Source organism: Narcine bancroftii, chromosome 1, assembly GCF_036971445.1.
Source record: "Narcine bancroftii isolate sNarBan1 chromosome 1, sNarBan1.hap1, whole genome shotgun sequence".
Lineage (NCBI taxonomy): Eukaryota > Metazoa > Chordata > Chondrichthyes > Torpediniformes > Narcinidae > Narcine > Narcine bancroftii.
The window spans coordinates 480,185,993-480,207,753 of record NC_091469.1 but is presented as its reverse complement, the minus strand read 5'-3'; the positions used below and the strand labels follow the sequence as shown (position 1 = coordinate 480,207,753).

The 21,761-nt window shown below is 45.9% G+C and overlaps 1 protein-coding gene across 5 annotated transcripts in view; it reads left to right on the top strand.

Annotated features, from left to right (window-relative positions):
• Nucleotides 1-1,440: 1,440 nt before the first annotated feature.
• Nucleotides 1,441-21,761, top strand: part of LOC138751914 (sodium channel protein type 1 subunit alpha-like) — a 299,966-nt gene continuing 279,645 nt past the window's right edge. For all 5 annotated transcript variants that reach the window (XM_069914861.1, XM_069914864.1, XM_069914862.1 and 2 more), the window contains exons 1-4: nucleotides 1,441-1,521; nucleotides 4,453-4,581; nucleotides 11,116-11,207; nucleotides 17,069-17,305. In XM_069914861.1, coding sequence (XP_069770962.1) covers nucleotides 1,451-1,521; nucleotides 4,453-4,581; nucleotides 11,116-11,207; nucleotides 17,069-17,305 — 529 coding nt within the window. In that variant the 5' untranslated portion in view covers nucleotides 1,441-1,450. The remainder of the gene's footprint in view (nucleotides 1,522-4,452; nucleotides 4,582-11,115; nucleotides 11,208-17,068; nucleotides 17,306-21,761) is intronic.

Here is a 21,761-nt window from a genome sequence, read left to right as displayed (position 1 = left end):
GCATAGAAGAATGAGAGGAGACTCAATAGAGGTTTAGAAGATTCTGACAGGCATAGATAGGGTGGACAGTCAGCACATTTTTCCCAGGTTAAGAGTAGCAAACACCCCTCAGGGAACATCTGTACAAAGTGAAGAAAGGCAGCGACATCAGGAGTTTGTTCATTTACACAGGAAGTTGCCTCACCAGGATAGAGGTGGAGGCTAAAACATTAGGGATATTTAAAAGACTCTTAGACAGGCACATGGATGAAAGAAAAATTGAGGGTTATGAGGTAGGAAGGGTTTAGATTATTTTTTTGGTAGTATATAGGGTGGAACAGCATTGAGGGCTGAAGGGCTTGTACTGTGCTGTAATGTTCTATATTCTATGTTCCCATCTACTCCATTATCACTCATGCCCTCACGGGCAACTTCCAGCCACCAATCAGCCCAGAGATGAGGGAGGAATCAGGAAAATCTCTGCAGTTATAGGAAACCAGAGGACTTAGGTTAAGGGTGTAGTGGAAAATATTATAGGGAATCTCTTCACACAGAGAGCGGTGGGAGTGTGGAACGAGCTGCCAGCTGAGGTGGTGAATGTGGGCTCAATTTTAACATTTAAGAAGAATTGAGACAGGTAGATGGATGGGAGGTATATGGAGGGCTGTGGACAGGGTGCAGGTCAGTGAGACAAGGCAGAATAATAATTCAACACAGACTAGAAGGACCAAAAGTCCTGCTTCTGCATTGCAATGTTCTCTGGCAGGAGATGAATAACCAGGGGATCTCGATTCAGGCATATGGGCAAAAGAAGCAAAGCAATGGAACGATTGATGCATATAATGTGATATACCAAGCGCTGGTAGATGAGATTAGAGGGTTGTGGATGGTGTGCAGTAAAACGGAGGGTCAACATGCCTATTTGTGCATTGTAGGACTCCTCAAACAGGGGCACATCTCTCAAAGAGGAGTAGACAGATTCAGTGGTCATCTGCAAACTGGAGTTGGATGGTTGCTTGAAGAGGAAACATTTGCAGTGCAGTGGGGTAAGGGCAAATAAATGGGATAGCTTTGGTACTAAAATGATTGTCTGTGCTGTGAGATTGAATTACTGCATCAAGTGGGAGTGAGATTTCAAGTGAGAAGGGCAAGGGCAGAGTTCGTGATCAAATGGGGCATATCCAAAAGTAAAACATGAGGTTCCCCATTGCCAAAGAGCCTTCTGATTGAGTCGAGGAACTTTCTGATGGGGGTCACATTTAAAAGGTGGGATTAACGCATTCAGGAATATCGCAGTGACGGGGGTCCCATTCGTGTCCGAGCCGAAAAGCAATCCTCAGCTTGCCGAATGCAACCACACCGTCTCACCAGGTAAGATTGTCTGCCCCTGGGATCTTGCTTCAGTTGCGCGTTGTGTTGCCGATTTTGGATTCTCCTTAACTCTCCGTTTACATTGTTCAATATCTTTATAATGTGCACTATTTTGACCAACTGTGTGTTTATGACCATGTCCGACCCCGCCCCCTGGACAAAGAATGTGGAGTGAGTACAACCCCATCACTTCTGTCAGCGTACTTTCTGCTTGCAAATCTTTACAAAATTCTGCTGTTTCTTATTGCCTATGATCTAATGCCGTAAATAATGTTGACCTTTGAACTGTGCCCTTATCTGTCCCGATGAAATGCTTTGCCAGGTGTATCTTGCCCCTTGAGGTCCAGTTGCCAAGTAAGTTAATATTTTAAGTACTGAATACTTAGTTCATAATTTGCTCTCCACATAACCTCATTATGCATCCAAGCGAACTCATGAACTTTTAACTCCATTACCAAAACAAAGCAGTTTGCTCTCTCACTGCGTTTGCATTAAAGGAACTGAACAAAAGTAAAATAGGATCTTTCCGTCAAATGATTACCGACAGTCGGAAGCTCTGAGGAGTACGATTCTACATTGCATTTCGATCAGCATGTTGACTGTTGCAATTTGAATAAATGCCTTGCTGGTAAAATCAAATGGCAAGGGTTGTATTACTGGCTTCAGGTCTGACCCCGATTGTTCCTTTAATGTAGAGGCCTGAATAAGATGGAATTACTTGCCGCCTAAGGACTCGGGGGAAAAATGTTTTTTTTTCTGCTGAAAAGAAGGGGTTCATTGATATTTGGCATGAGATGAACCCCGAGGAGTCATTTCCTTTCCCGAAAAGGACCCCAGGACATACCTCTCAACTTGAGAAGCTGGTGCGCATTTAATGTGAACGAGTTGAAGAGGCTTCCACTGATCAGTTGCTACCAAGCCAGTCTTGTGAAATGGAGGTCGAGGTGCACATTTCATCTATTGTTGACAGTCAGATTCATGGTCAGAGTACCTACAATGGCATCACATACAACCCTGAGATTCTTTTTCCTCTGGGTGAGGCAGTAGTGCCAAAAAAATGTACATATGTAAACAAATAAAAGATTGTAAACAGATAATTAAATGTAAACAAACTCTGCAATACAGAGATCATTTTTAAAAAATCAGTGAAGTGCACAAGTGAGAGTCCTTAGATGAGTCCCTGATTGAGTTCGTTGTTGAGGAGTCTGGCGGTGGAGGGGTAGCAGCTGTTCCTGAACCTGGTGGCGCGAGTCTTGTGGCACCTACACCTCTCTCCTGGTGGCAGCAGCGAGAACAGAGGTGTGGGCTGGGTGTTGTGGATCCTTGATTATTGCCTCTGAGAGCTTGCTTTTAAAGTCACAGGATGAAATGAAGCCCTTGCCCATGAGAGCATCCTCAGGAAGGAAATTGGATTGCGGAGCACTGCTCTGCCCATTTTACCCAGGATGTACATTTGCATCGTTTGACTTTTCAGGGGCACTGAACAATGGATGTAAACCCTATTGCTAAAAGCTGTCACGATCTGAGCCACAGAAATACAATTTTCCAGCCAGCAAAGATAGGAAAACTCATGACTGTGAGGTTATTTGAAAAGCATGTTTTAACGATGGTTTGAAGAGCTAAATGAAGGGTAGAATAAAATATTTACAAGTCACAGGGATGATAGCTAGTCAGTTAATGGCAAACACATGCACATTGATATCCCATGACATTGCCTTTCTCCACTTGTCTCGGCTTGATTCTAGGGGTTCATATCCTTCACCCAAGGTGCACACCTGGCACTATGTCAGTGCAGCTCGTCCCTGAGATGCTAAGACTGGGAACCTTGGTGGATTGTTGTTGGGCAAAGGTATTTAGGGTTAAGGAAGCAAAGCAGGAGGTTGGTATTGAGATACCTTACAACCTCAAAGGGTGGATGGTCCTTGTACTCCGTACAGTGTCAGTCTCGGTCCATTCCTCCCAGTTTCATTCCGGCATTCCGTTGACAGAGCAGCACTTTGGGGAACAGCGAGGAGGGCACTCCTTAACTGGGACAGAATAAGTGGCGGAGTTGCTTTAATTTACTCCTTGGCCAAATGCACATCTCAGTAATGCCACGGATGTACACACACTTGGATGGCGTAGAAAGGTTAGTTGGAATAATTCAGTGGTGACTGTTCAAAGGCCAATTGCATCCATTTCTACGATGGAAAGTCAGGGAGAAGGACTAGGTTTATCAAGGAGGAATTGAATTGTAAATGGTCACCTGTCCAATGTGCTATTCAGGCAAGTCAACTGATTAATAGTAAAGAGGTTAAGCTGATCATAATGGAGGGAAACATGAAAGTCTACAGAGCCTGTAATTGTAGTAAAAACAAGTAGATGCTGGAGGAACCCAGCCGGCCTCGAGGCAAACATAGGAGATAAAGATATATTAATGATGCTTGGAGCCTGATCCCAAAGGTATCCCTTGAGGAAGGACTCAAGCCACAAACATCATTAATATATCTTTATCTCCAATGGACACTGCGAGACCGGCCGAGTTCCACCAGTGTCTCTCTGTCTTTACTAGAACAATCATAATGAGAGCAAGGAGGGGATCTGCTTGGAACAGCTGACAGGAAACCACCATGACCTGGTGTGAAAGACCCAATTATGCCCAACCGATCCTTTCTCCCAAAATTCTAAAGCTGCTCTCCCTTCGCTTGAAGTTGGATTCGCGGCAACAGAGGGTGTTGCCCCTTGCAGACCAAAGTACAAGAGAAAGTTTGCACTGCAAGCCTCGCTTTAGACAGTTGAGAGATATGGCATCCGGTCAATCGGACAATGGGCAGGATTACACCAAATGCTTCATCTTCTCATCCATTGACTTGTCAGAAGGAATGCTCCTTGGATTTAAAAAAAAATGGCTCGTCATATGTTGTCCATTCCTGACCCAATGGCAGTTCATTGAGAAAGTGTCCTGAAGCTTGCAATCATTTTAAGTATGATCACACTTGCTTTTCCAATTCACCTTTTGCCATTCACTGGTTGGCAAGTTGGCCTGTGCTGTGTGAAGATCCAAGCTCACCTCAATCCTTCTGCCAACACCTAATGCTATTCCTTTTCCGATCACTTTACCAGGTATACGTTCACCGGCATTTACACTTTTGAATCGATGATAAAAATTTTGGCAAGAGGATTCTGCATTGACGCTTTTACTTTCCTCCGTGATCCGTGGAATTGGTTGGATTTCAGTGTTATTTTGATGGCGTAAGTAACATGATGTCCAGAGCTGGTATGTTGGTCTGAAATGAGATCTCTGAACTTTGCTCCAAACCAATCATGCATCATACAGGAGGAACTCAGCAGGACATGTTTCGCCCATAGAACGTGAAGGGTGATGCAATATTTCAGGCCTGAGCCCTATATCTGGAGTCAGGAAAAAGAGGTAGATGCCTAAATAAAATGATGGGGGGGGAGGAAGAGAGAAGGGAGGAAGGGACGGGGGGGGAGGGGTAGCGAAGCACTGGCTACCAGATATGGGGTGGATACAGGTGGGAGGGTAGAAGAGAAAAAAGCTAGAAATGATGGGGAGGAGGTAGTTCTCTGATGGAGAGACATGGGGTGGGAGCTGGGGTAAAAGAGACAGAGGTGTAGGGAGAGAGAGAGAGAGAGAGAGAGAATCAGGTGTGGGCTTTAATGGGAATTGGAGAAGCCTATGCTAATGCTGTCTAGTTGGAGAGTTCCCAGATGGAATATTAGGTGTTCTTCCTATTTGCTGGTAGGCAGTGCATGAGACATGTCGGTGTGGGAATAGGTGCATGGAATTGAAATTGTTGGCCACTGGGAGATCTCCATTATTTCAGCGGACAGAGCAAAAGTGCTCAATGAAGTGATCTCCTGGTCTGCGTCCAGTTTTTCCGATGTAGAGAAAGCCACAATGGGTGCAACAGATGACCCCTGTATTCGTGACTGCAGCCTGTTCTGCTCTGGTCTCCTTACTTGAAGAAGGATGTACCGGCTTTGGAGACGGTTCAGAGGAAGTTCACTAGGCTGATTCCAGAGATGAAGGGGTCAGCTCGTGAGGAGAGATTGAGTCGTCAGGGGCTGCCCTTGCTGGAATTTAGAAGAATCAGAGGGGATTTTATAGAATCATATAACATTCTGAAGGGCATAGATAAGATAGAGGAGGTAAGTTATTTCCTTTGGTTGGGGACACCAGAACTAAGGGACATAGGTCAGAGATGAGGAGGAACTGCTTTTCCCAGAAGGTGGTGAATCTGTGGTATTCACTGCCTCAGTAAGTATATTTAAGAAAAGGTTAGATAGATTTTTACATATTAGGGGAATTAAGAGATATGGGGAAAATGCAGGTAGGCGGAGATGAGCCTATCAATAGATTAGCCTTGATTTAATTGAATGGTGAAACAGGTTTAATGGGCCGGATGGCCTGCTCCTGCTCCTATTTCTTATGTCCATATGTTCTCATGACCCAAAATGTTGGCCATTCTTTCTCCCTCATGGATGCTGCTCAAACTATATTGGTCACAGCTTTCTTCAACAACATGTTACTGGACTCACAAGAGAACATGTTATATTGGATCTGGTCCTGTGCAATGAGGCAGGTAAAATTCATGATCCTGGAGTTGGGGATCCTCTCAGAAAGACTGATCAAAGTATGACTGAATTTCTCATACAGATGGGGGGGGGGGGGGGGGTGGGGAATAGTTTGATCTAAAATCAACTAAACAAGGGAGACCACAATGAGATAAGGAGGAGTTGGCTGGCGTAGACTGGGAACATGGTGGGACAGTTGAGAAACAGTGGAAGACAAAAGATTTTCCACAGTGCTCAGGTAAAAGCAAGGCCAATAAGGGTGGCGAGAACAAGCCTTGAATAGCCAAAGATTTAAAGAAAGGCATCAAACTAAAAACTCCTGCAAAGAAAATCATAGAGTAGTGGGAATGTGGACGATTGGAAAAATGTTACAATGCAACAAAGAACTGCTAAACAAGCAATAAAGAAAGAAAAGATAGATTACAAAGGTAAACTAATGCAAAATTTTAAAAACCAGTAAAAGTTTTTAGAATTATATAATACAGAAAAGGGTGGCTAAGGTGAATGTTGGTCCCTTGGAGGAAGAGAAAGGAGAATTAGTATTGGATAGTGTGAGTAAGGCTGGAGACTTGTACGTCACAATTCGCGTCTAACATGCCAAAAGGAGATGTTACTCATGCTGTGAGGGGTGAAGACCTCAATATACTGTAATTGCTTTCACTAAAGTGTGCTAAATGAAGCAAAAGCAACAAGCATCAAAGCCGACGTCAACTGAGACGGAGCGGTCATGTTGGCTGGATGGAAGATGAACGTCTGCCGAAACAAATCTGCTACTCTCGCCTTAAAGAAGGCAAGTGCAAAAGGGGCGGACAACAGAAGAGGTTCAAAGACTTCTTAAAATCCAACATGAAGAAATGTAACATCGACCTCAACAATTGGTAAACCAATGTCGACGACAGGGAACTCTAGCGAACCACCATCCAAGAAGGAGCGGCAACGTTCGAAGCCAACAGATGGGCCGAACAGAGGGAAAGGGAAGTAAAGGGAAAGAGAGGCAGTGAGAACCAAAGCTCGATCTGCCATCGGGAGTGACCTGTCCTGAATGTGGAAGAACTTTCAAAGCCAAGATTGAACTCAAAGGCCACTAGAGAGCCCATAAATAGATCAACAGAACAAAGCGGACCATCCTCGACCTCGAGGGATTGTCACACCAGTGAGTACTGAGCACACTAATGGGCCTAAAAGTTGATAAGTCTCCTGGTCCTGAAAGGCAGTGTACAGAAAGAAATGGCAGACATTATAGCCAAAGGGTTTGTCATAATTTCCCAGATCTCTGTGGATCCTTGGCATGAAATTGGAACCTGAGTTGGAGGACAGTGAATATCATTACCACTATTTTAAAAAGGACAGAGGCAAAAAGGCAGCGAGCCTTATGACTGCAGTCAGGGAAATGTTTGAAGCGAACATCATGGAAGAAATAGCAAGATATGTGGAGAGAGATTGTTTCGTCAGGATGGCACAGCATGGATTCAGGAAGGTCAGGTCCTGTTTGACAAATTTACAGAAGTTATTTGAGTTTATAATGAGTGCAGTGGATCGAGGGGAACAGCTGGATTCCCAGAAAGTGGTTTGGTAAACATAAGAAATAGGAGCAGGAGTTGGCCATCGGCCCATTGAGCCTGCTCTGCCATTCAACGAGATCGTGGCTGATCTGATGATCGGCGCATCTCCACCTACCTGCCGTTTTCCCTATATCTCTTAATTCCCCTACAATGTAAAAATCTACCCAACCTATCATAAATATATTCACAGAGGTCGCCTCCACTGCTTCAACAGACAGTGAATTCCACAGATTCCCCACCCTCTGGGAAAACCAGTTCCTCCTCATCTCTGTCCTAAATCTACTACCCTGAATCTTGAGGCTACGACCTCTAGTTCTCATCTCACCTATCAATGGAAACAAGTTGCCTATCTCTATTATTTTATTCATTTCTATAAGATACCCTCTCATTCTTCTAAATTCCAGTAAGTACAGTCCCAGACGACTCAATCTCTCCTCTTAGGCCAACCATTTCATCACTGGAATCACCCGAGCGAATCTCCTCTCTAGTGTTACATATAAGACTTGTATGATAAGGATATATGGATTGGGGGTGATGTATTAGCATGGATAGAGGATTGGTTAACCAATAGAAAGCAGAGAGTTGGGGCACAGGGGTATTTTTCTGGTTGGCAATCAGTGATGAGCAGAGGGCCACAGGGGTCGGTGCTAGATGGCAGAGTCTGCAGAAAGATATAGATAGGTTAAGTGAGAGGACAAGATGGAGTATAATATTGGTACATGTAAGGTCGCACATATTGGACGGTAAAATAGATCAGAATATTATTAAAATGGTAAAGATTACAGTGTGCGGCCGAGCAGAAGAACCTGGGAGTGCTTGTGCATGAATCACCGATAATTTGATTGCAGGTGCAGCAGGCTATCAAAAAGGCAAATGGATTGTTGGCCTTCATTGCTAGAGGGATTGAATAGAAAAGCAGAGAGACTTTGTTGCAACTGTACAGAGCATTGGTGAGGCTGTGCTTGGAGTGCTGTGTGCAGGTCTCCTTACCTGAGAAAGGACGCACTGGTTTTGGAGGTGGTGCAGAGGATGTTCACCAGGTATGATTCCAGAGAGGAGGGGGTTCACCTATGAGGAGAGATTGAGTCATCTGGTTCTATGCTTACTGGAATTCAGAAGAATGAGAGGAGATCTTGAATAGAATTATGAAAGGAATTAAACATAATAACTTTGTTTCCACTGATAGACGAGACTAGAAATAAGGGACATGGCTTCAAGATTCAGGTGAGTTTTAAAAGCCAGGGCCAGCACGGACCCCTGTGGAAATCCACTCCCCACTGATTGCCGACCAGAGAAATACCCATTTATCCCGACTCTGCCTTCTACTGGTTAACCAATAATATCCAATCATATCCATGCTGGCACATAACCTCTATTGAAGATGGAGATGAGAAGGAACTGCTTTTCCCAGACAGCAGTGAATCTGTGGAACTCTGTCCAAGGAAGCAGTTGAGGCTGCCTCACAGAATATATATTTAAGACACAGTTACATTGATAGTTGTATGATCAGGGTGAAGAAACTGGCAGGTGGATCCCACAGCCAGATCAACTAGGAACTTATTGAGTGACGGAGCAGGCTGGACGGGACCGAGGGCCATCTCCTGCTCCCGTTTCTTAAGTTCTGATGAGTATCTCCTGCAGCTTGGAGTTTGCTCCATTTCACTAGCCTGCCTGACGTTGGTTGAATTTGCCTTTATCTTCTGAAAATCAGCACTGCTTTTCTGCTGTATTGGAGATCTTTCTCCCCTAATACTGCAATAGAAAAGAGGGAGGTGACTCCGTAGAATTTGCTGCCACGTGCGGTTGTGGAGGCCAGGTCATTTAAGGCAGAGATGGATTGGTTCTTGATTTAGCCAGGGCATCAAAGGCTATGGGGAGGAGGCCGGGCAGTGGGAGAATGGATTAGCTGATGATAGAATGGCGGGGTAGACTCGATGGGCTGAATAGCCTATTTCTTCTCCTATGTCTTAGGGTGTTATAGAAAGTTATACCCTCTTATTATTGCTGCTGCTCATAGACATTGACCAGACAGGTGTTACAGTATTACTGGGCTTTTATTAACAGACTACCTCACTGACAAAAGACAAAGGAGGGAAAACCCAACACCCAACCCCAACCCACCAATTTTCCCCTGCAACCGCTGCAACCGTGTCGTCCTGTCCCGCATCGGACTTGTCAGCCACAAACGGGCCTGCAGCTGACGTGGACATTACCCCTCCATAAATCTTCGTCCGCGAAGCCAAGCCAAAGAGAAGATATCCACCACTAAACTGGCCAGTGGGAAAGCATCTCCATCCGTTATTCCAATAGGGTGAAGTATCTCTACAGCCATAGCCAATAGGAAGCAGTCAGTATAATACGCTCCCCCACCCCCCCCCCCCCCAATTACACCATCACTATTGCTATTAGGCCTCAAAGTGTCGACCGCCTATTGGATTCCATGGATTCTCCCTGACATTCCTTGTGTGTTATGTTTACTGTCTCTTGTGATATGAAGATGTTCCTACCATTATCACCACACTGTCCATGACCAGCAGCAACACAGAATCAGGCTTGCCCGTCTCCCACGGAGATGAGGAGGTCTTTCTTCCCCCTGAGTGCCGTAGAGCTCTCTACAGAGGCCATGTGGATTTCCAGGCCCTTCTGTCTCGAGGCACAGTGGCCTTAATTGGAGGCACGAGTTAGTGCAAATAATGGAATCTGGAGCTATCCAAAAGCGAGTTGGTCAGGCAGCACCTTTGGAGGGAAATGGAGTGTCAAAGCTTCATCCAGACCGTCATCAGTCTTGACCCATTTCCCACCACAGATGCTGCCAACTTTCTACCTTTCTATTGACTTTTCAATCCAAATGCAACAGTTGTTGTAGATGTCAGTAGGTTACGTAAATCTTAGACGTGAGAAGCCGGGAAGCTCATTGCCAAAAATGGCCATCTTTAAATTAACTTATAGTATCATATCCTGCTTATCGTTTTTTTATCTTCCCCCTGTTCTGGTTATCGAACATAAAAGTCACGGATCGTTGGTCCGTGACGAGGGTGAAGCGTTTACATGCCAGATAATGTCTCCAGTGCCTTACCGCTTCCACAATGGCTTGAGCCTCCTTCTCCACTGTTGTGTCTTACCTCGGACCCCTGTAGGGTCCACGAAAAAAAGGCTACCGGTCGCCTTGTCAATGTATCCTGATGACCCCCCTGAGGTCATGCCTCGCTTATCCACAGGGTCAAATCTTGTTGATCCCTGGGGTCGAACCCAGCTTATCCTGGGGGGGGGGGGGAACGGACTCAGTGGGTCGGGTATCATCCAAGGAGAGAAACTGTCAGTCGACGTATGAGATCGAGAATAGCAGGCAACTGGCCAGGATACTGGACAGAGGCATGAGAGCAGCATGATGAACAAGTGAATCAAATGGGCTCTTCTCATTTTATAGAGTGGCTGTAAAACAGTGTGGAAAATATGAAAAGGTTTATTTGTCACATTAAAGCTGGTAGAGTGAGAAGTGTTCTGCGAGCAGTCTTAACAGGTCAACTCTAACATTCGTATAGGTGTATAAAGCAGAAAAGCACGAGCAAGATTAGAGTATTGAGTGAGTATTGTGATTGTAAATAACTGTCCTTTCGTTTTCCAGGTATGTTACAGAGTTCGTAAACCTCGGCAATGTTTCAGCTCTTCGAACGTTCAGAGTATTGAGAGCACTGAAGACGATTTCGGTTATCCCAGGTAATGGCTCCTTTCCGATACGACCCTCAGTCCTCGCCGGAGCTTCCACTGCTCTTGGCCTATCCACACCCTGCTTGGCACCTTGCTGCTGAGGTGTGATTGAGCTTTAGAGCATAACAGGTAGGAGCAGAAGTAGGCCATCTGGCCCATTGTGCCTGCTCTGCCATTTAATGAGATCCCAGCTGATGTGGTTGAGGTCAGCTCCACTTGGGGATTTTGCAATAGCATCTCTCAGTGGGTGTGGATCCTATCCCCACCCATCCACCCACCCACACGCACTGTTACAAGCCCAAAGGACTCAAACACAAGCAGCAATAGATATTCACCAAGACGATGGCTACTGAAACAAAACTGGTTCTATTTTCTTAAGATCAAGACTTAACTTTACCCCCTTCTAATTCTAAGCGCGCGTGTACATAATGGTTGTGTTCAAGAAAGTTCTTTGTTTCATGGTCCAGTCATTTACTTTTCACTTCTCCAAGTTCACTGGTATCAGGTAATCTTCCACACTGTGCACAGAATTAAAACAATTATTATCTTCCCTGCAATCTGCTGCAGAATACTCTGACAAGCACTGGGTGTTTTCTCTCTGTTTGCAAAACCACGTGGCTCCTCTTAGAACAGCCAACTTCAACCAGAAATTTAAAACTCTGGCACCAATCTAGCAGCAAAAGATTTCTCAGTTCTTGAACCTGAACACTGTTCAAACATGCTGGCCCATTAACACCTACTTGTGAAACTCTCACAAGCACTTCCCATTGTCTCTGCAAAGTCAACTGTAGACACAAAGTCTGCCCTCAGTAGGTCTTGCCTGGCAAATGAGATTCATTTGTGAAATGTGACCTAATAACTAAACCTCACCATCTTACCGTTTTAAGCTATATTTTATTAATAATTTTATTGTTATTCTGTGAAACCCACACATGCACACCAACACACACACATAGCACCACACACCTGCTCACACACGCACCCCACACACACAGCCCCACGCACCCCCACACTCGCGCTCCCACACCCACACCCCTCCCACAAACATATCCATCCCCCATACACCACCCCCCCCCCCCCCACACACACAGACCCTCTCTCACACGGCAGAGTACATCCTGCCTTTGTGCACTGAACTTTCCTCAGGGCACTCGATTGCCTTCACAAAAATGACCTTGCATTTCTTGACATCTCTCAACAATCCCCGCATGTCCCAGCCAATGAAGTCTTTATGGTGTGAGGTCACGGGTGCTGAAACTGCTTGAGCCAATTTGTTGGAGGGACTCTGCAGGTCAGGCAGAGTTCATGGGTAGAAAACGTCAGTCAATGTGTGGGCTCAGGACCCCCTATTAAGACTAAAGTTGGATGGAGTGATATCAGGTATATCAAGGGTGGGGGGGGTCAAAAGAAAGCTGGGGAGGGCAAAGAAGTGATCGGGATTTAATGCACAAATGTGTTGGATATACTCAGGTCACACATCCCCTACGGGAAACTAACATTTTGGGACTGAGCCCTTTGTCAAGGTTTGAGCAAAATGCAGGATAAAATATTGGGGGGCTGTAGGAGGTAGTGCATGGGGAGGGCCTCAGGCCAACAGGCAGGAGGTCATAGGTGAATATGGGAAGGAGGGCAGAATCTGGGAAGTGATAGTGGGAGGAGAGAGCTCTCTGATTGGAGAGGAAAGGGGGTGGGGAGCAGGAGGGAAGGAGGCAGAGGGACAGGGAAACTGGAGAAGTTGATGTTAATGCCTTCTGGTTCAAGAGCGCCCAGACGGAATGCTGGGTGTTGTTCCTCCAACTTGTGGGTGGCCTCTGTTTGGCAGTGCGTGATGCCACGGGCAGATATGTAGGTGTGAGAATGGGGTGTAGGAATGAAATGGGTGCTCAACGAGGCGATCTCTCAGTCAGATTCAGTCTCTCAGATGCAGAGGGGGCCACAGCGGGAGCACTGGATGCAGTGGGTGACGTCTGCAGATTCACATGTGAAGTGTTGCTTCACTTGGAAGGACCGTTTGGGGCCCCCGAGTGGTAGAGAGGGAAGAGGGGTGGGCACAAGTATAGCACTTCCTGTGGTCCCAGGGGAAGAGACCAAGGGGGTGATGAGGGGACACTGAAGCTGTCCCTGCAGAAGACAGAGGGGGAAGGAGATCTGCCTGGTGGTGGGATCACGCAGGTGGTAGAAATAGTGGAGGAGGAGGAGGTGTTGAATGCGGAGGCTGCTAGGTGAGGTCGAGGGGAATCTTATCCCTGTCGCACATGGGAATGGAGGGGGCTGGAGCAGATGTGTGGGTAATATGCAGGTGAGGGCTGACTTGGTGATAGTGGAGGGAAAGCCACATTGTTTAAAGAAGGTAGCCATCTCTGATGATCAGGCATGGAAGATCTCATCCTGGAAGCAGAAGCAATTGAGAGAAGGGAATGGAATCTTTGTATGGGGCAGAGTGCGAAGCGGTGTAGTCAAGGTAACTGTGGTATGACAGAGTATATAGATATGTTTTTGGGAGATAAATGGGAAATATTTGTTAGAGTAGATCACTACAAACACTTTAAAACAGTTTTTATTTGAAATACAGGAGCTCTGCTAATGCTAGACATAACAGGTCCACAGTTTTAGCAAGAGCTTTGGAAAATGCCCAAGAGACTTCACTAATGGATTGTTGTTTGCAAAAAGGCAACAGATGAAAGAGCTTGTCGGAGCTGCCTTCTGTCTGGAAGAGAGCTTGCTGTTCTAAGAGGGTCATGTGGTTTTGCAAGCAGAGTCAAAGCCCTTGTGGTTCATGCAAGAGGAGAGGACTGGCTGTCTAATGTTTCACTTGGAATAAGAGAAACAAAAAGGTACTCTGTAGTGACCTGAAAGAAAGATGTTATCATCTGGAGAACCCTGAGGGGGCAAGTTTAGTCAGCAAGACACTGAGGTGGCTGGATGTCCATTGTACAACAAATCGCTCTCTGAAAACCAACAAAAACCTTCCTGAGCGGTAACCATTTACCTTTCAAGCACCAAAGCCCGGTGAACTTTATAAATGTTAAATTCTATGCACAGTATAACAATTGCCTACAACCAGTGAACTTGGAGGGATGAGAAGTGAGATTGGACTGTGAACCAAAGAATTTATCTGAACTTACACACATATTGCACACATGTGCGCTTAGAATTAGGAGGGGTTTAAGTTAGGTTAAGCAATGGAGATAAGTTAAAGTTTGATTATATATTCATGTTTACAGATAATTAAAAGCAACTTTTGTTTAAGTAACAATTTGTCTTGGTGAATATCTATTGCTGCTGGGTTTTGGGGTCCTCTGGACTCGTAACAGTGATAGTTGGTGGACTTGTAGGAAAAGTCTGTTTTCTGAGATGGAGAAAGGGGAGAACGTCGTTGGAGATGGACCAAATGAATCTGAAGTCGGAGTGAAATTTAGCAGTAAAGAGGAAGAAGTTGACGAGCTCATCATGGGTGCATGAGGGCTGCACTAATGTAGTCGTCAATGTGGCAGGGGGAGATTTGAAGGGCCTGGCGTATGTAGGCCTGTGGCCTGTACTGCTCCACAAAGCAACCAAAAGGCAGTCATAGCTGGGACCCATGCGGGATCCTAAGGCTACCTCATTGACTTGGAGAAAGTGGGATGAGTAAAAGGAGCAGTTACTGAGGGTGAGACGAGTTCTGCCAGGCGGAGGAGGGTTGTGGTGGTGGGGGGAAGCAGGGCTGGTGTTGTATTGGATTGGAGGTGGAGGGTAACCCAAAGTCTGGATGTTAATTTCTCCCCACGGATGCTGCCAGACCCTCAGTCTCCCTCCAGCAGCTCATTGTTTGTTGAAGATTCCGGAGACTGCAGCTTTGTTGTTTGTTACCCAAATGGATGTTTGAATAATAACTATTGAGCAAGTGACCGGGGAAATCAAGAAATCAGTTCCACTCACATGCGACAGCAGTTAGTGCATGTAAAAATCTTATTAGAAAGATCGTACTCCAAAACCCACTTATTATACAGGTATTTGTGTTTAAGTGGTTGCTGGAGGAGGCAACAGACAGGAGGAGAGAGGGGTGGGGGAAGGGGTGTGGAATGCTTCAAACAGAATCTACACACTGTAGTAAAAACACAATGCTGGAGAAATTAAACCGGCCAAACAGTGTACTTTATAGATACATAACCAACGTTTCATGCTTGAGACTTTCATCAAGATATGGAAAAATGTCAGCAGGCGACCAAACAAAATGGTGGGAGGGGGAGGGGGAGGTGCACTGTCCCAGAGGCAGGAGGTAATAAGTAGATACGGGAGGAAGGGTTCAGCAGCAAACGGGGTGGGGGGGATGGCTCTGTGAAGGGGGGTGGGGGGCTGGAGGAAAGAAGACTGAGGGAATAGGAAGGCAGTGAGAACGGAGAGCGGGCCAGCAGAAACCGGAGAAGTCAACGTTAATGCCATCCAGTTGGAGAGAGCTCGGACAGGAAAATCAAGTGTCATTCCTCTAGTTTACGAGTGGGCTTGGTGGGAAAGTACACGAGGCCGTGGACAGACTTATGAGGCTGGGAGTGGGACGCAGAATAGAAGTGGTCGGCCACTTGGAGATTCCTGTCACTGATGCGGACAGAGTGAAGGTGCCCAGCAAAGTGTCTCTGACGTAGAGAAGGTGCAGATCTCACAATAACGATCTTACAATAATGCTAAAGTCTATACCCACAATGTGACAAGCAATAGTTTATGTTGTAATCCCCTTTACATGTACATCAGATAGCTGAAGAATCCAACACCTGCAGCTTTTCCGTTTCTCAAATGTTTTGGTGTCTTCCTGACTGTTATCAGGCTTTTGAATGGCTCCCACACTGGCATAAGATGAAGCCTGTGCACTGACTTTTACGACTGTGGTTTTCTCTATTTCCCTGCACCACATTTTTATACTTTCTCCATTCCCTGCACCACTTGCTCATTGATATACTACTCCCAACACTATTGATTATTTATTTACCTCTGTCCAGAGGTTGACTCTATCTCGGCCTCTTCAAACTTTGTACTCACCTCATGAAAGCTTCACGCAGCTTACTCCAGCCTGTCCTGGTTAAGTCGAGAGTCTAATCGGGTCATCTCAGGGAGACGCAGTCCGCAAAAGTGCCAGAGAAACTCAGCAGGTGACGCAGCACCCACAGGAAGCAAAAAGCAGTCGACATTTTGGGCCTGGGCCCTTCATCAGGAATGTCAAAAAACACACAGATGTCTGATTAAAAAGAGGGTGGAGCGGTGGGGGTGGGGGGGGTGGAGAAGGGTTAGGGAGAGGAGCACAGGCTAACAGGTAAGAGGAAGGGCAGTACGGTCGGTGCAGCAGTAGCGCGACACCTTTACAGCGCCAGTGATCGGGACCGGGGTTCGAATCCCATGCTGTCTATAAAGAATTTGTACATTCTCCCCGTCTCTGCGGGGATTTTCCAGGGGGCTCTGGTTTCCTCCCACTGTTCGAAATGTACTGAGGGTGTAGGTTAAGTGGGCATAGATGGGCGCCATGGACTCATGGGCCAAAATGGCCTGTTACCGTGCTGTAAGTTTAAAAAGATAATAGGTGGGAGGGTGGAAGAGATAGAAGCTGAGAAGCGATGGAGGTCAGAGAATGGGAGGAAGGGAAGGAGGTGGAGAACTGAAGGAATGGAGACAGGTGAGGGAATGAGAGAGACTTGGGGGGGGGGGTTAATGGAAATTGAGTGGCCTGGTTAAAGACTGCAAAGATGGACTTCATCCATAACTTATGCATCGGCCCAGGCTTGACAGACTGAATATCCGATTTCTGGTGCTGAATGTTACATGCTGACCCATCGTTCCATTTCACAATAGCACAGGCCGGGTTCTGTCCCCACAGAGCTAAGTGTTCTAACTTTTCCTCTCAGGTTTGAAAACGATTGTCGGTGCGTTGATCCAGTCGGTGAAGAAGCTTGCAGACGTCATGATTCTGACCGTGTTCTGCCTCAGTGTGTTTGCACTCATTGGCCTTCAGCTTTTCATGGGGAACCTGCGTCAGAAATGTGTGCGGGACTGGCGGATATTCAACGGGACCACACTGAACGAAACGGGCAACTATACCTGGCCTTGGAACAAGACATTCGATGAGTTTATTAACAGCGCCGGTAAGCCTGTCACCGCAGCGCCTCGTATTTGCTTCTTATTAATTATGACAGATGCAGCGCCACAAGAGGCAAGGTTAGCACAGCTAGGGCTTTCACTTTGGAGCAAAGAAGGATGGCAGATGACTTAATGGAGGTCGACAAGATTCTGAGATGCATCGATAAGGCAGAGAGCCAGCGCCTTTTTCCCAGGGCAAACAACAGAGGACATCCAGCAGAGCCATGAGGGGCAGGCTTTCTTTCTACACCAAAACATTGTGGGTGCCGGGAAGCCTTGCGAGAAGTGGAGGTGGAGGCTGGAACAAAAGGGGCATTTAAGAGACAGGCCCATGGATGAAGGAAAAATAGAGGGTTACAAGGTAGGAAGGGCTTAGTATTTTTTTCTGGTAGGAATATATAGGTCGTCTGGCACATCCCCTGCTTAGGATGGGAACTACTCCACTCAGGCTGGCACGCAAACCCCCCCTACTCCCCATCCATCGAACTCCACCTTCACCTCCTGCTGCTTTGGAAGAGCAGGCAATATACTGAAGGGCCCATCAGTCACTCTCTTCTCCCCCTCCCATCTTCAGAAAATACACCAGCTCAAAAATACAAAACTGCTAGAGGACATTCTGGAAGGGGAGGGTGAACAGCCAGCTGTCGTGGTCCATATCAGTACCAACAACATTGGAAAAAAAGGGATGAAGTCCTGCGAGATTAATTTAGGGAGCTAGGAAATAAATTAAGGAGTAGGACCTCAAGGGTAATAATCTCTGGATTGTTACCAGTGCCACGAGCTAGCCAGAGTAGAAATAACAGGAGTTAGAATGAATATGTAGCTTGAACGGTGGTGTAGGAGGGAAGGTTTTAGATTCTTGGAACATTGGGACTGGTTCTGGGACAGATGGGACCGGTACAAACAGGATGGTCTGCATCGGAACAGGTCCGGAACCAATGTCCTCAGGGGTTTGTTTGCTAGCGCTGTTGGGGAAGGTTTAAACTAATATGGCAGGGGGTTGAGAACTAGTCCAGAGAGTCAGAGGGGTGTAAAATGAGGATAGAAGCAAAAGATAGCAAGGTGAAAAACAAAAGTGACAGGCAGGTAAACCTGGGGAAAAAGTCAAAAAGAGATACTTATTTACATAATGGTAAAAGGGATAAGAGTGTGGCTAAAGTAGGTCTGAAGGCCTTGTGTCTCAACGCAAGGAGCATTCGTAATAAAATGAATGAATTGAAGATAGCTATTAATGACTAGGACATAGTCGGGATCACAGAGACATGGCTTCAGGGGGACCGTGACTGGGAGCTCAACATTCAGGGTTACTCGACATTCAGGAGGAATAGACGGAATGGAAAAGGAGGTGGAGTAGCGTTGTTGGTTTGGGAAGAGGTGAATGCGATAGAAAGGAAGGACATTAACTTGGAAGATGTGGAATCGATGTGGGTAGAGCTGCGAAATACAAAGGGGCAGAAGACGCTAGTGAGTGATAATTTTTCAAACCTCTAGATATTGGAATAGTTCCTGAGGATTGGAGGGTGGCCAACGTAACCCCACACTTTAAGAAGGGAGGGAAACTATACACCAGTTAGCCTGACATTGGTCATAGGGAAGGTGTTAGAATCAGTTATTAAAGATGCAATCTCAGTACATTTAGAGAGTAGTGGTATCATCGGACGAAGTCAGCATGGTTTTGTTAAGGGAGAATCATATCTGACAAATCTAATAAAGCTGCAATCGCAGTACTTTTGGAGAGTTGTGGTATCTTCGGATGGATTCAGCATGGTTTTGTGAAGGGAAAATCATGTCTGATGAATCTAATAGAGTTTTTTGAGGATGTAACCAGTAGAGTGGATAGGGGGGAATCAATGGATGTGGTATATCTGGACTCTAGTAAGGTATTTGATAAGGTTCTGCACAGAAGACTAGCGTATAAACTTAAAAAGCACGGAATAGGAGGTATGGTATTAAGGTGGATAGAGAATTGGTTGATGGACAAGAAGAAAAGCGTAGATATAAATGGGTTCTTTTCGGAATGGCAGCCAGTGACTAGTAGGGTTAGATGTGGGAATAGATAGCAATATCTCAAAATTTGCAGACGACACAAAGTTGGGTAGCGGGGTTAGCTTAGTACAGTATGCTAGGAGGGTGTAGAGTGATTTGGACAAGTTAGGCGAGTGGGCCAAGACATGGCAGATGCAACATAATGTGGATAAATGTGAGGTTATCCACTTTGGAGGTAAGAACAGGAAAGAGGACTATTATCTAAATGGTATCTGTTTAGGAAAAGGGCAGATGCAGAGAGACTTGGGTGTTGCAGTGCATCAGTCATTGAAAGTGGGCGTGCAGGAACAGCAGGCAGTGAGGAGGGTGAATGGTATGTTGGCGTTCATGGCAAGAGGATTTGAGTACAGGAGTATGGAAATCCTGCTACAGTTGAACAGGGCCTTGGTGAGACCACATGTGGAGTACTCCGTGCAGTTTTGGTCTCCTTATCTGAGGAAGGACATCCTCGCCGTGGAGGGGTTGCAGAGAAGGTTCACTAGAATGATAGCAGGGATGGAAGGACTTGCATATGAAGAAAGGTTGGATAGACTAGGCTTGCGTTCTCTTGAATTTAGAAGATTGAGGGGGGGATCTTGTAGAAACATATAAAATTCTTAAGGGTTTATACAGACTAGACGCAGGAAGGTTGTTCCCAATGCTGGAAAAAAACTAGAACCAGGGGTCACAGTTTAAGGATAAGGGGGAAGTTTTTTCGGACTGAGATGAGGAAAAATTTCTTCTCTCAGAGGGTGGTGGATCTGTGGAATTCTTTGCCACAGGAAGTAGTTGACGCCAGTTCCTTGTCAATATTTAAGAGTAGGTTAGATTTGGCCCTTGTGGCTAAGGGGATCAGGAGGTATGGGGAGAAGGCAGGAACCGGGTACTGATCACCCATGATCATATTGAATGGTGGTGTAGGCTTGAAGGGCCAAATGGCCGACTCCTGCACCTATTTTCTATGTTTCTTGCTGTTATCAGACTCTCAAATGGACCTCACTGCACTGTTTAAACGTACTTCTCTCTTTCATACCAAACCTCTGCAAAGTCCTGAGGAAGTAGAAGGGCTACGTGCTTTTTTCATTCGTGTGTTGGGTCCGAGATATTGACTCCCACATACTTAAATGTCCTCACCCTCTTACACCTCTGATCTCTGAGTGATCACTAGAACGTACACCTTTGGCTTTCCTTCCTTTTTTTTTTTTTTGAGAACAAAGAACATTTATTATACAACAGTGCAAAGTTGGGTGCTTCCCCTTACCATGGGAATACACCGGCTTTCCTTCCTGAAGTCAACGATCAGCTCCTTGGTTTTGGTGACATTCAGTGCGAGGTTGTTGTTGGTGCACCATCCAGCCTAGTATTCAATCTCCATCCCTCTATGTTGACCCATCGCCCCTTTTTATATAACCACTACCATGGTATCGTCAGCAAATTTGCAGATGATGTCGTTGTCATACCGAGCTATACAGCCGTAGGTGTCATAATCACAGATCATAATGGACATGAATTTACTGTCATACACATAAGTGCAATGTATATGTGAACTGACATTCTTACTGCATCAAAACTGAAATAGTATAGATTATATTACCCAAGTGAAGATTGAGATCATAAATATAAAGGGTAGATAAATATTCACAGTTGCCGTTAGTGCAATAAAGAAGCATTGTTTCAATAATGCAGGCAGGCCTTTTTGTGGAGCTGGAGTCATTTACTGTTAGGTTAGTAGGAGGAGGTTCAAGACCCTGATAGCTGTTTCATTAAAAACTGTTCTACTTGGAGGTGTTAGTCTTCAGGCTTTGGTCTGTTCTGCCTGAAGGTAGTAGTGAGAAGAGTTCGTGACCAGGGTGATGGAGTCCTTGATGATGTCGGCTGCTTTTTTGAGGCACTGCCTCATATAAGTGTCTTTGATGGATGGGAGGCCAGAGCCTGTGATGACTTGCTACCTTCTGCAGTCTTCTACGTATCTGGGTATGACCAGGCCATGATGGAACCAGCCAGAATGCATTTCAACAGGCCCAATCCCCTCAAAAAAGTAGAGGCACTGCTGGGCCTTGTTCAGGGTTGCATTGAGGTGTTGGCTCCAGAGGTGGGTCCTTCGATATGTGGACCATCACTATGCCCTTCCCCTGTGACGGCTCTCTGTATCAAGGACCCACGTGGCAGGCCTGCCCAACAGGTTAAGGCCTACAGAATCCAAGGCGAGCTGGCCCGAAATTAGCTCGAGTGAAACACGAAAGTCTTCAGGCAATGTGGATTGTGGTCAAAACACAGAAATGCTGGAGGAACTCAGCCGGTCTCACAGCACCAAAAGGAGGTAAAGATGTTTCAGCCCAGAGCTCTTCCTCAAGGAATGAGTGAAAAAAGGCAGGTGTCTGAATTAAAGGCTGGGGGAGGAATGGGAGGGGAAGGAGCATAGATCAACAGACAAAA